Below are 13889 nucleotides of genomic sequence, written 5' to 3' on the forward strand. Positions count from 1 at the left end.
GGTTCAGGTCATTCTCCTGCCTCAGCCTCCCTTGTAGCTGGGACTAGAGGCGCCCGCCACCACGCCTGGCTAATTTTTTTGTATTTTTAGTAGAGACGGGGTTTCACCATGTTAGCCAGGATGGTCTCGATCTCCTGACCTCGTGATTCGCCTGCCTTGGCCTCCCAAAGTGCTGGGGTTACAGGCATGAGCCACCGTGCCCGGCCAGTGGGTTTTTTTTTTTTTTTTTTTTTTTACATATATAGCTTTCAAGGGCTTTCTGAAACGTTACTTGAACTCAGTTTTTGTCTCCTGGCAATGTATACTACCCTTCTCTTAAGGCTTTTCTGTGCAGGCACCCCCAACAACTACTGCAGGTGGCGGAGACTTGACCTTATTGCAAGTTTCTCTGCCTGTATCTTGTTGATTATACAATATAAACAACTGATACACTGTCCCAAAGAAGCTTAGTCACTTAGAATGTTTTTCTCTTGTTTTTTCCTTTTCCTTCAGAAGAAGAAGAGCTCAGAAGAACAGCTCCATCACCTTGTAAGTTGAGCGTTAGAAATTCATGGCAACATGACTTAGTTTTGTTTTAGTGATTTTCTAGAGTTCATTGATTTTATATAATGATATATTTGTATCAGTCATAAAGTTCATTTTGAGGAGATGTAAACCTTTAACATATTCGTTACCCATTTTTCTTAAAACTATAAACATCTTGACTTTTAATTGAAATCTATTACATTTTTAGAAATCATGAGCAAATGTTAACGTATTTAGAGATTTTATTTTTGGCTACTTAGCGTAAAGCTTTGGTAACTAGGTCAAGGAGTCAGATGATAATGTCATTTTGTTAAGTCCATGTTAATATAAATTAGAAGTAAAAATAAAAAATGTATTTTATATAGGGTCACCTGCAGCTAGTCCTCAAAGCAGTGATAATAGCGATACACATCAAAGTGGAGGTAGTGACATTGAAATGGATGAGCAGCTTATTAATAGAACCAAACATGTGCAACAACGACTTTCAGACACAGAGGTATGAAAATAGGTTTTTCTTCTTTTAAAGGCGTTTTTGGCTTTCTGGCATGTTTATCATTTGAATTGGGTATATATACATAATTCATGTTCCGGCTTGTCCTCTCCTTTACATAATATTTTTAATGTCCTTTGAGTTTTTAATTCCATTTTGTATTGTTCAAAGGGGTATAACAAGACTGACAGCGTTTTTAAAAAGTACAGTTTATTAATGTTGGTTACCTTTTTTCTTATTGGTTTAAATATTTATTTAAATCTGTTTGTTTCAAAATATAGGAATCCATGCAGGGAAGTTCTGATGAAACTGCCAACAGTGGTGAAGATGGAAGCAGTGGTCCTGGTAGCAGTAGTGGGCATAGTGATGGATCTAGCAATGAGGTCAATTCTAGCCATGCAAGCCATTCAGCTGGCAGCCCTGGCAGTGAGGTACAGTCAGAAGACATTGCAGATATTGAAGCCCTCAAAGAAGAAGATGAAGATGACGATCATGGTCATAATCCTCCCAAAAGCAGTTGTGGTGCAGATCTTCGGAATAGAAAGTTAGAGAGTCAAGCAGGCATTTGCCTGGGGGACTCCCAAGGCACGTCAGAAAGAAATGGGACGAGCAGCGGAACAGGAAAGGACCTGGTTTTTAACACCGAATCATTGCCGTCAGTAGATAATCGAATGCGAATGCTGGATGCTTGTTCACACTCTGAAGACCCAGAACACGATATTTCAGGGGAAATGAATGCTACTCATATAGCACAAGGGTCTCAGGAGTCTTGTATCACGCGAACTGGGGACTTCCTTGGGGAGACTATTGGGAATGAATTATTTAATTGTCGACAATTTATTGGTCCACAGCATCACCACCACCACCACCACCACCATCACCACCACCATGATGGGTAAGCCTACTTCAAAATAAATATTCAGTTCGTATTTCCTTTAGGGAAGTATTATATCCTATGTTTATTCAATTGCAATTTATTCTGTATTAGTGCTATTCATTAGTAGTATAGTGCAAAGTATTAATGTAAAGCTACAAATAGATAATTTCAAGTTTTCTATTGGGCACATTTAAAAACACAAAATGAAGCAGGTTGTTGGCCAGGCGCGGTGGCTCACACCTGTAATCCCAGCACTTTAGGAGGCCAGGCAGGTGGATCACTTGAGGTCAGGAGTTTGAGACCAGCCTGAACAACATGGCAAAACCCCATCTCTACTAAAAATAGTCAAATTCGCCAGGCATGGTGGTGCACGCCTGTAATCCCAGCTACTTGGGAGGCTGAGGCAGGAGAATTGCTTGAACCTGGGAGGTGGAGGTTGCCGTGAGCCGAGATCATGCTGCTGCACTCCAGCCTGGGCAACAGAGTGAGACTCAAAAACAAAACAACAACAACAGTAAACCAGGTTGCTAATTTTAATCATGTTAAACCAATAATATCGCAATGCCATTTCCACGTGTAATAAGTATAAAAATTAGTAACGTATTTCCTTCCTTTTTTTCTTACCAAGTCTTCAATATTAAGTGCGTGTTTTATACTTACAGCACTTCTCAATTTAGACCGGCCACCTTTTAATTCTTTAAAATGTTTATTTATTTAGTTTCTTCTTCTTCTTTTCTTTGAGACAGAGTCTCGCTCTGATACCCAGGCTGGAGTGCGGTGGCACGATCTAGGCTCACTGCAACCTCCACTTCCCAGGCTCAAGCAATTCTTGTGCCTCAGCCTACTGAGTAGCTGGAATTACAGGCACCCATCACCGTGCCTGGCTAATTTTTTTGTATTTTTAATAGAGATGGGGTTTAACCATGTTGACCAAGCCGATCTTGAACTCCTGACCTCAGGTGATCCGCCGGCCTTGGCCTTCCAAAGTGCTGGGATCACAGGTGTACACCACGCCCGGCCTTTTTTTTTTTGAGATGGAGTCTTGCTCTGTCGTCCAGGCTGGAGTGCAGTGGCACGATCTCAGCTCACTGCAACCTCCGTCTCCCAGGTTCAAGCAATTCTTCTGCCTTAGCCTCCCGAGTAGCTGGGACTACAGGTACCCCCCGTACCATGCCTGGCTAATTTTTGTATTTTTAGTAGAGATGGGGTTTCACCATATTGGCCAGGCTGGTCTCAAACTCCTGACCTTGTGATTTGGCTTACCAAAGTGCTGGGATTACAGGTGTGAGCCACTGCGCCTGGCTTTTTTTTTTTTTTTTTTTTTAATTAAGAGACAGGGTCTCACTCTTGTCACCTAGGCTGTGGTGCAGTGATGTGATTATAGCTCACCATAGTCTCAAACTCTTGGGCTCAAGCAATCCTCCTGTCTCAGCTTTCTGAGTGCTTGAGACTTAAGGTGTGCGTTGCCACTCCTAGCTAATTCTTAATTTTTTTTTTATACAGACAGGGTATTGCTATGTTGCCCAGGCTAGTCTTGAACCCAAGACCTCAGATGGTCCTTCCGCCTCAGCCCAAAGCTCTGGGATTACAGGTGTGAGCCACTTATACCCAGCCTATTCCTGGCATGTTTTATGTGTGTAATGGTCACATATGGCTAGTCAGTATTATATTGGATAGCACAGGATTAGATTTTGCACTTCTTGTAGTAAATGCCTAAAAAAGATATGAGTACTTATGGAAACATGCCTAAATTGTGATGAAGAAAAGGAAATTTTACACATCTCCTAATTTTAGGATATTTAAAAGGATAAGCTCTATCATAAAACTTTTTGGTTATCTGTGAAATATGCCAAATATGTGATTCTGTCACTTACTGGTGTTATTATGATGGGCAAAATAATTAATTTTTCATTTTTTTCTTCTATAAAATGAGAACAATAATCCCAGCGCTTTGGAGGCTAAGGCAGGAGGATTGTTTGAGGCCAGGAGTTTGAGATCAGCCTGGGCAATGTAGTGGGGGCCCGTCTCTACAAAAATATTTTTAAAAACCTGCCAGGCATGATAGCACACACCTGTAGTTCTAGATAATTGGGAGGCTGCGGTGGAAGGATCGCTTGAGTCCAGGAGATCAAGACTGCAGTGAGCTATGATTGCACCACTACACTCCAGCCTGGGCAATAGAATGAGACTCTGTCTCTAAAAATAAAATGGGCACAGTAGTATCTATCTCATGGTTTTATTGTGAGGATTTCCTGGGCTAACTAATGTGATTGGTACACAGTAAGTGCTCATTAAGTGTTAGCTGCATATTTATTATTGTCGTTACAAGTGATAGTATGTGAGTTTATGGTGAATCATGGATATGCCCTTTATCAGATTGAGTTTTGCTATACTCAACAATTTGTCAGATCTTCCAGAATTCAGTTAAGTTGTTAAGGTGAACTACATATCTATACGTATTACTTCTTTATTTCCTTTGCTTTTTAATTCTTACCACTGATGCATCTGAGTTTAAGGAAGTGTTTTTTAAAGATTGGCATTTTGGGCCAGATAATTTTTTTTTTTTTTTTGAAACAGCGTTACAGTCTGTTGTTGAGGCTGGAGTGCAGTGGCACGATCTTGGCTCACTGCAACCTCCACCTCCTGGGTTCAAGTGATTCTCCTGCCTCAGCCTCCCGAGTAGCTGGGATTATAGGCATTTGCCACCATGCCCCAGCTAATTTTTGTATTTTTAGTAGAGACGGGGTTTCACCATGTTGGCCAGGCTGGTCTTGAGCTGCTCACCTCAAGTGATCCGCCTGCCTTGGCCTCCCAAAGTGCTGGAATTACAGGTGTGCCACCATGCCCAGCCTTGGGCCAGAACATTTTTTTTGGTTTGAATTTAGCAATGTTAATGTTGTCTTGTGCATTGCAGAATGTTTGCCAGTATCCTGAGCCTTATCTCTAGATTCCACTAGCATCTCCTCAGTTTTGACATCCAAAAATATCTCTAGATATTTCTAGATTTCCCCCAGGGGCCTAAATTCACCCCTAATTGAGAACCACTGGCTCACTATCTGGCATTATAGATAGAAACATTCACAGTTGTCCCCAGCACAGCTTCTGATGAAGACAAAGAATTAGTTTGTTACAAAAATGAGGTGCAGTATAGTCAGTTTGGTACACTGCAGATCTTAATTTTGACACATGTACCCATTCCATACCTCACAAGACGTAATGATTTAATTTTTCATTTTAGCTCTTCTCATATTCTGTGTATTAATAGTACTACTTTTGAGTCTCTAAATCAACCCTGAACTTCATGTTATTTTTTGATTTTTTAAAATCATTTTGTCTTTATGTCCAATAACAGTGTGTTTTAGAAATGAATACTTACTTTGGGTTTGTTGAGTTAGAAGTTCCCTATTTAATATTAAGTCCATCAAGACTGCAGCCTTAAATTGAAATTTTTTTTGGTTTGATTCAGTTGTATAAAACCACATATTTTATGGTTTCACATTTTATAGACTTTGTATAATATGCAAATAGTGAGTATTAGTGATCTTGTTAAAATTGTCCTTTGAATTTGTTCTGAAGAGGTGTGTTAGTAGGCCTGGTAATACGAGTGTGTATTGTAAAATTATTAAATAATACTGACGGTGTGAAGTTTTCAGTTTCGTAAAGCTCTCAACATTGCATATTGTTAATAAGCAGATGTAGCTTTGTTTCTGAGTGTATTTGTAAGTTTAAGAGAGGTGTTTTTTGTGGTTCCCAAATTAGATTTACATTTGTAATTACTAACTTTGTGCTTTTCTCTGTTTTGTAGGCATATGGTTGATGATATGCTAAGTGCAGATGATGTCAGTTGTAGTAGCTCCCAGGTCAGTGCAAAATCAGAAAAAAATATGGCTGATTTTGATGGTGAAGAATCTGGATGTGAAGAGGAGCTAGTTCAGATTAATTCACATGCAGAACTGACGTCTCACCTCCAACAACATCTTCCCAATTTAGCTTCCATTTACCATGAACATCTTAGTCAAGGTAAGACTCTACAGTAAGTGAAATATATTACCTTCTTCACAACAGGAATAATTTATCTTACATTGTTGAAAGGAATCGATAGTTAAGGTTTGGTACTTAAATGTTTTTGTCAAAACAGTTTCCATATGGTAGTTTTTTCCCCCCAAGGGAATTATTATAAATACTCCATCATGAATATAAATAAGGCCTTGCAGTTCTATCGAGATACTCAGTGGGAAAAGAAAATACATAGCAATAATATGTAATAATTAAAGCTCTGTATTTTAGAAAATATATGGTTGTATTATAATTTATATTTAGAAATCATAGGACCTAAAAGTAATAGGAAATCACAAAAGATAAAATTATATGATTCTGTTTATATGACATGTCTAGAATAGGCAAATCTGCAGGCAGAAGGAAGGTTAGTGGTTGCTTGGGGTTAGGGAAGGGTAGGAGGGAATAAAGAGGAGTGAGTTTGAGAAATCATTGTTCAAGTCTAAATCAATCTTAAAGTAATAGGACTTGACCAGACTTGAAAGAATGGAAGATGGAGGAAGGTAAAGAGTACTAGGGAATTAATGAGTAAAGCAAGAAAAAAATAAGAAAGTAAAAACAGTTTTAGAATTGGCAGTTTAAAGGCCTTTAACCTCTTGTTTGGTTGGTATCATCAATGTATACTGGCCTAGTAAATGGGTTTTGGGATGACAGTACATTAAAAGTAAACCTGATGGATTAGGTTTAGGCTGAGGCCATGAACGTACTTGGAAACACAACTTGTGGATCTTGGATCAATTTACTGATTTGTACATCTTTTTTGTACGTGATCTGTCTAGGTTAAGTTACTTTGACTTATTGTTGTGCTGTTGTGGTTGTTGAGAAGGCAATAGGTTAGATTGAGGTCATCTGACTGAATGTGATGCCATATTTGTAAATTGTTACCATTCTTATCTCAAATTTTCCTTTAATCAGTATTTTACCTATTTTTTACCGCATGGAGTTAGAAATTGAACAAAATGGTTATTTTCTTTTCGCAACCTTTTGTAGACAGAATAAAATGATAGTATATGTTAATGCTTTCCAAGTCTACCTTGTATTACAATGTTTTTAGTACTAGAAGACCTCCTCCAACACAGTAAGACAATCACTTTAAAAATGGGCAAAAGTGTCAAACAGATACTGCATAAAAGATGATACATAGAATTGGTCAATAAGGGCTGGGTATGGTGGCTTACACCTATAATCCTAGCACTTTGGAAGGCTGAGGTGGGCAGATCCCTTGAGGTCAGGAGTTCGAGACTAGCCTAGCCAACATGGTGAAACTCCATCCCTACTAAAAATGCAAAAAAAAAAAAAAAAAAAAAAAAATTAGCTGGGCATGGTGGTGCTCGCCTGTAGTGCCAGCTACTTGGGAGGCTGAGGGAGGAAAATCGCTTGAACCTGGGCAATGGAGGTTGCAGTGAGCCGAGATCACGCCACTGCACTCCAGCCTGGGTGACAGTGTGATACTTCGTTTAAAAAAAAAAAGAAATGGGCAATAAGTACATTCACAGTATTTCTTGTCATCTGGTAAATGTAAGTTAAAACCACAGCGAGGTACTACTACATACCTATTGAAATGAGTAAAATTAAGGACTGATACTATCAAGGATTAACATTAGAATGTGGAGCTGGAACTGTCATATCTTGCTGTGGAACATAAAATATAATCACTTGGGGGAACTGTGTGTTAGTCCATTATTGTGTTGCTGTAAACAAATGGCCTGGTGCAGTGGCTCACGCCTGTAATCCCAGCACTTTGGGAGGCCGAGACAGGTGGATCACTTGAGGTCAGCAGCTCGAGGCCAGCTTGGCCAACATGGTGAAACCCTGTTGGTATTAAAAATACAAAAATTAGCTGGATGTGGTGGCGGGCACCTGTCGTCCCAGTTACTTGGGAGGCTGAAGCACGAGAATCACTTGAACCCGAGAGGTGGGGGTTGCAGTGAGCCAAGATCACACCACTCCACTCCATCCTGGGCAACAGAGTGAGACTGCATCTCAAAAAAAAAAAAAAGAAAAAAAAAAAAGAAATACCTGAGGCTGGGTAGTTTATGAACAGAAATGGTTTATTTTGGCTCACAGTTCTGCAGGTTGTGCAAGAAGCATAGTGCCAGCATCTGCTTCTGATGAGGACCACAGGGAGCTTACAATCATGGCAGAATGTGAAGGGGGAACAGAGGTCTCATGGTGAAAGTGGAAACGGGGGGTTTGAGGGGTGCCACTCTTTTCTAAACAACCAGGTCTCATCTGAAGTCAATATGAGAACTCACACTATGATGAGGACAGCATGAAAACATTCATTAGGGATCTGCTGCCATGACCCAAACGCCTCCTACTAGGCTCACCTCCAACATTGGAGGTCACATTTCAACATGAGATTTGGAGGGGACAAAACATTCAAACTGTATCAAATTGCTTTATCACAAAGTTAAATATTTACCTACCATATGACCCAGAAGTTTTTTTGCCCTCAGTTTTTTTTTTTTTTTTTTTTTTTTTTGAGACGGAGTCTCGCTTTGCCGCCCAGGCTGGAGTACAGTGGCCAGATCTCAGCTCACTGCAAGCTCTGCCTCCCGGGTTTATGCCATTCTCCTGCCTCAGCCTCCCGAGTAGCTGGGACTACAGGCGCCCGCCACTTCGCCCGGCTAGTTTTTTGTATTTTTAGTAGAGACGGGGTTTCACCGTGTTAGCCGGGATGGTCTCGATCTCCTGACCTCGTGATCCGCCCATCTCGGCCTCCCAAAGTGCTGGGATTACAGGCTTGAGCCACCGCGCCCGGCCTGCCCTCAGTTTTTACCCAAGAGAAATGAAAACATGTCTGCCAAAAGATTTATTCATGTGTGTGCCTTTATTCAGAAGCCCTTCCAACTGGAATTAACTGGTATATTCACATAGTGGAATTTTGCTGATCAGTAGAAAGGAAAGAACTACATAGACATGTCCAAAATCATGGATGAATATTGAGAAACATCATTCTGAGCAAAAGAAGCTAGAAATAGAAGAAAGTACATACTATGTATTACTTATGTGCAGTTCTAGAACGGTCAAAAGTAATTTGTAAGGACAGAAAGCTCCTCAATCATTGCCTAGGGCTTGAGGGTGGGGATTGATTGTAAAGGATCACAAGGGAACTTTCTGAGGAGATAGAAATGTTCTCCATCTTGATTATATATGTATTTTAATAAAATTTTAAAAGGTAAATACCAAAACAATCCCCCCACCCATCCAAAAAAAAAAGCCACAGACTAGAAGAAATATTTGAAAATTATATATGTAAGAAATTGATTGTATTTGGAATATAAAATAATTTCATAACTCAATAGTAAGACAGCCCAGTTAAAGAGTGGCAAATTATTTATTTCACCAAAAAGGTGTACACATAGCTACTAAGCACACAAAAAGATTCACAACATCATTAGTCATTAGAGAAATGGAAATTAAAAACCTTAATGAGATTACACCACATACCTGTTAGAATGGCTGAAATTAAAGAGTGACAGTGCTACGGTATTAGGGAGGATATGGAAGAAAGGGACTAACTATTGCTGTCATACACTGCTGATGGGAATGTAAAATGGCACAACCACTTTGGAAATCTTTTCAGTAGTTTTCTGTTAAACATACATAATACCTTATGACTCAGCGATGTCAATCCTCGGTATTTACCCAATAGAAAGGAAAGGAAATTACACAAAATTTGTTACATGGATGTTTATGGTAGTTTTTTAATAATAGTGTAAAACTAGAAACTATCCAAATATTTCTAGTTTGGATAGTTACAGGACTGTAACTGGTGAATGTCTAAACAAAATGTAGTATTTCTATAATAGTCTTTTAATTTGAATGTTTTGGGTAAATTATCTTCAATAAAAATAGTGTTTTTTTTTTAAATATAGGAATTATAAAAGATTATATAGGTCATTTAGAGGAATGTCTGTTGGGAAAATAATTATTTCAAATACGTTGTCTTATTCACACTTAGTTTCAAGTATTTATGTACAGTTCTCTTGACGTGAAAATATTAATTATAAATAGCAAAGAGACTATAGCAAGGAAACGATTTCACTTTAGCCTTATCAAATCTAAATGGCACTATTCTTTTCATAAGTATTGTGCCATGCTGGGTGCAGTGACTTAAACCTGTAATCCCAACACTTTGGGAGGCTGAGGAAGGAGATTATTAGAGGCCACAAGTTTGAGACCAGCCTGGCTAACAAAGTGAGACTCAGTCTCTTTAAAAAGAAACAAAAACAAAACAAAGCAACAAAAAAAAATTGTGCTAATGTGTTTTTATTTTATGATCTGAGAAAAATATCCTATACTTTTGTTTGGATTTGCTAACCACACGAATGCTATAATCAGTCAGCTGCGTTTCTCTATAGTATGCTGTTTTTTTTTCCCCCGTTTTCAGGACCTGTAGTTCATAAACATCAATTCAACAGTAATGCTGTTACAGACATTAATTTGGATAATGTTTGCAAGAAAGGAAACACTTTGTTGTGGGATATAGTCCAGGATGAAGATGCAGTAAGTTATTTAAATTAAGAGCCAGACGACTAAGAAATTTCAGCAAGATGCAATTAGGATAAATAATAATTTTATGTACATTTTTTATAGGTTAATCTTTCTGAAGGATTAATAAATGAAGCAGAGAAACTTCTTTGTTCGTTAGTATGTTGGTTTACAGATAGACAGATTCGAATGAGATTCATTGAAGGTTGCCTTGAAAACTTGGGAAACAACAGGTAAAGAGGAATTTAAAAATTTTTAATGCAGTAGTCAAAGTATTTGGGTGTGGGGGGACATTCTTGTTGACTAGGTGTGATGTTTTTATACTGTTTCATATACCTGTATTAATCTGTTTCTTAGTAATTGTAGTTCTCATATTAAATTTAGAGGCTTCTTCCTCACATGGTTCGTATTTTAAGCACTCAGTGTTGCTCTTTTCAGCACCTTTCACCATTCTTTGTTAGATCCACCCAACAGAAACAAACAAAAAAAAAGATACTGTCTTTTTGATTCTGGAAACACCTTGGTGATTACTGTGTTTTCAAATTGCAGTTAAATGTTCTTGAACTGTCTCATAAAGGATGCTAAATAAGTTAAGTGAAATTTTACTTAAGCTACAATATAAACACTTTGATAACAGCATTGTTCTTCCATTTAGGTGTGTCTTTTAATGTCTCAGCATTTGTAGTACATAAAATACTAGGTTAGTAACTCATCAAGTTGTATATATTAGATATGTACAGTTCTTTGTCATACCTCAAAGTGTGTTTTTTTTTTTTTTTTTTTTTTTTTTAAACAGGTTAGTGTTTTTTCTCTCGTTTGAATTCTGCCTCATAGTTATGTACTTCTCATTGGGACTCAGTTGCTTACACATTTCTTGATTTTCAGTGTTCTTCCGTGGATATAGTTTCATATTTCCTTGACCTATACTGCTCTGATAGTGTTCTATTCTCTAATATAGTGAAAATATGATTCTGATGTGTATGTTGTCAGTTCAGTTATTAATATATTGTTTTCCGCTCACATCTGTGTAGGCCTGCTATGATTGTTTAATTTTATCGAATATCTGAGTGCTTGAAAATATTTTTTCCCCAATTGAATTTTAAAAGTACATGCTATATTTTCTTTTTTTTTTTTTTTGGTTCTTTAAAGGGCAATACATTGAACAGTTACAGTAGAAAAATTCCTTGTTCATGCACATATAAGAAACCACTAATAGAACTCTGTAAATGGATCAGTTGCCTCCTTTGGTATACATTCTTTGTTTTTTTTTTGACATGGAGTCTTGCTCCATTTTCCAGGCTGGAATGCAATGGTGTGATCTTGGCTCACTGAAACCTCTGCCTCTCGCATTCAAGCAGTTCTCCCACCTCAGGCTCCTGCCATCATGGCTGGCTAATTTTTGTATTTTTGTAGAGAGGGGGTTTCACCATGTTGTCCAGGCTGGTCTTCAACTCCTCACCTCAGGTGATCCTCCTGCCTTGGCTTCCCAAAGTGCTGGGATTACACACTGTGCCTGGCCGGTATATATTCTTTGAAAAGAATTCCTTTAATGGCTGGATGATATGTCATCATTTACATAGGCTTTATAACAGTTAATTGTAAAATGTTAATTTTCTTTTAAAAGTCTTTGTGAAAACACAAATTTTAATAAGTGGTTCAATAATTTGTACTCCCCATATTTGCGTCTGCCTACCCTGTGACCCAGTAATTCCTCTTCTAAGTATATGCCTCACAAAATACACCCTGGTGATCACCCAAAGGCAGAGTCAAGAATGCTAACAGCAGCCCTATTGAAAATAACTGGGCCAGGTGTGGTAGCTCATGGCTATAATCTCAGCACTTTGGGAGGCCAAGATAGGTGGATTGCATGAGCCCAGGACTGAGACCAGCATGGGCAGTGTGGTAAAACCTCACCTCTACAAAAAATACAAATAAAAGTATCCAGGTGTGGTGGTGCGTGCCTGTAGTCCCAGCTACTTGGGAGGCTGAGGTAGGAGGATTGCTTGTGCCTGGGGAGATTCAGGCTGCAATGAGTCATGATCATGTCACTGCACTCCAGCCCTGAGCAACAGAGTGAAATCCTGTCTCAAATAACTACATATTCTTTGCATAGCTATTCAAATGCAAAAAAAAAAGTAGAAAGGATAATTGTGGACTACTCATAGAAATACTATATAGCAATAACATTGAATGAACAGTAAAACAACTACATGGAACAACTTGGATGAATATCACAAACAGTGTTGCAAGAAAGAAGCCAGACACAAAAGCAATATATATCTCTATTATTTTATTTATATCATGTAAAAACAGGTGAGTTCTTGTATTTAGTAGACTGGATAATAGCTACCCTGAGGGGTGACTAGTGGTTGGAAGGGGACACAGTAGAGGCTCTTGGAATGCTGATATTGATATGTTTCTTGATTTGGTTGCTGGTTGCATAGATGTGTTTACCTCAGAATTTTGAACTGTGCCCTCTTTTTGTATGTAAGTTTATTATACTTCAACAAGAAGAGAAAGCTGTATGAAAGATTAGATATCATGCAGCCATGAAGGGTTCTGTTTTCAAAGATTATATAATGATTGAGGCAAATAATTAGAGGCCTAACTGTTAAAAAGAAAAGATTGTAAGAAATAAGTCAGAATGTAATCTCTACAATAGTTATTTTTGGGAGGATTGAGGTTTGCTTTTTTGTTTTGTTTTTTGGAGATGGAATCTCGCTCAGTTGCTCAGGCTGGAGTGCAGTGACATGATCTTGGCTCACTGCAACCTCTGCTTCCCAGGTTCAAGTGATTCTCCTTACTCAGCCTCTGAAGTAACTGGGAATATAGGTGTACACCACCTTGCCCAGCTAACTTTTATATTTTTAGTAGAGATGGAGTTTTGCCATGTTGGCCAGACTGGTCTCGAACTCCCGACCTCAAGTGATCTGCTCGCCTTGACCTGTCAAAGTGTTGGGATTACAGGCGCGAGCCACCGCACTCAGTTTGAATTTTTTTTTCTTTGTGCCTTTTTGTTACTCAGTCTTCCTAAAATGAGTACATATTTCTTTTATAGGTAGGAAAATTTAAAAGATCCAAAAGGGACCAGGTACAGTGTCTCATGACTGTAATTCCAACACTTTGAGAGGCTGAGACGGGGGATCTATTGAGCCCAGTAGTTTGAGACGAGCCTTGGCAACATAGGAAGACCCCATCTCTACAGAAAAACTTTAAAATTAGCTGGGCATGGTGGCACATACCTGTAGTTACAGCTACTTGGGAGGCTGAGGTGGGAAGTCAAGGCTGCAGCGAGCCAAGATTGCACCACTGCACTCCAACTTGGGCAACACAGTGAGACCCTGTCTCAAAAAAAAAAAAAAAAAAAAAAATGTGCAGACACACACACACAATTTGTTTTCCTTCCCTAGAGACTATATTATATATGGCATTTCATGTCAACTT

At 38.6% G+C, this 13889-nt stretch overlaps 1 protein-coding gene across 13 annotated transcripts in view; it reads left to right on the plus strand.

Moving 5' to 3' along the window:
* Positions 1–13889, plus strand: part of USP34 (ubiquitin specific peptidase 34) — a 288078-nt gene that overhangs the window by 121566 nt on the left and 152623 nt on the right. For all 13 annotated transcript variants that reach the window (XR_012422341.1, XR_012422342.1, XR_012422343.1 and 10 more), the window contains 6 exons: positions 493–528; positions 891–1021; positions 1297–1910; positions 5698–5912; positions 10345–10460; positions 10551–10678. Coding sequence is in view for 10 of the 13 variants with exons in the window: in XM_045369231.3 (XP_045225166.2) it covers positions 493–528; positions 891–1021; positions 1297–1910; positions 5698–5912; positions 10345–10460; positions 10551–10678 (1240 nt within the window). In the remaining 3 variants the exon portion in view is untranslated. The remainder of the gene's footprint in view (positions 1–492; positions 529–890; positions 1022–1296; positions 1911–5697; positions 5913–10344; positions 10461–10550; positions 10679–13889) is intronic.

Source organism: Macaca fascicularis, chromosome 13 (genome assembly GCF_037993035.2).
Source record: "Macaca fascicularis isolate 582-1 chromosome 13, T2T-MFA8v1.1".
NCBI lineage: Eukaryota > Metazoa > Chordata > Mammalia > Primates > Cercopithecidae > Macaca > Macaca fascicularis.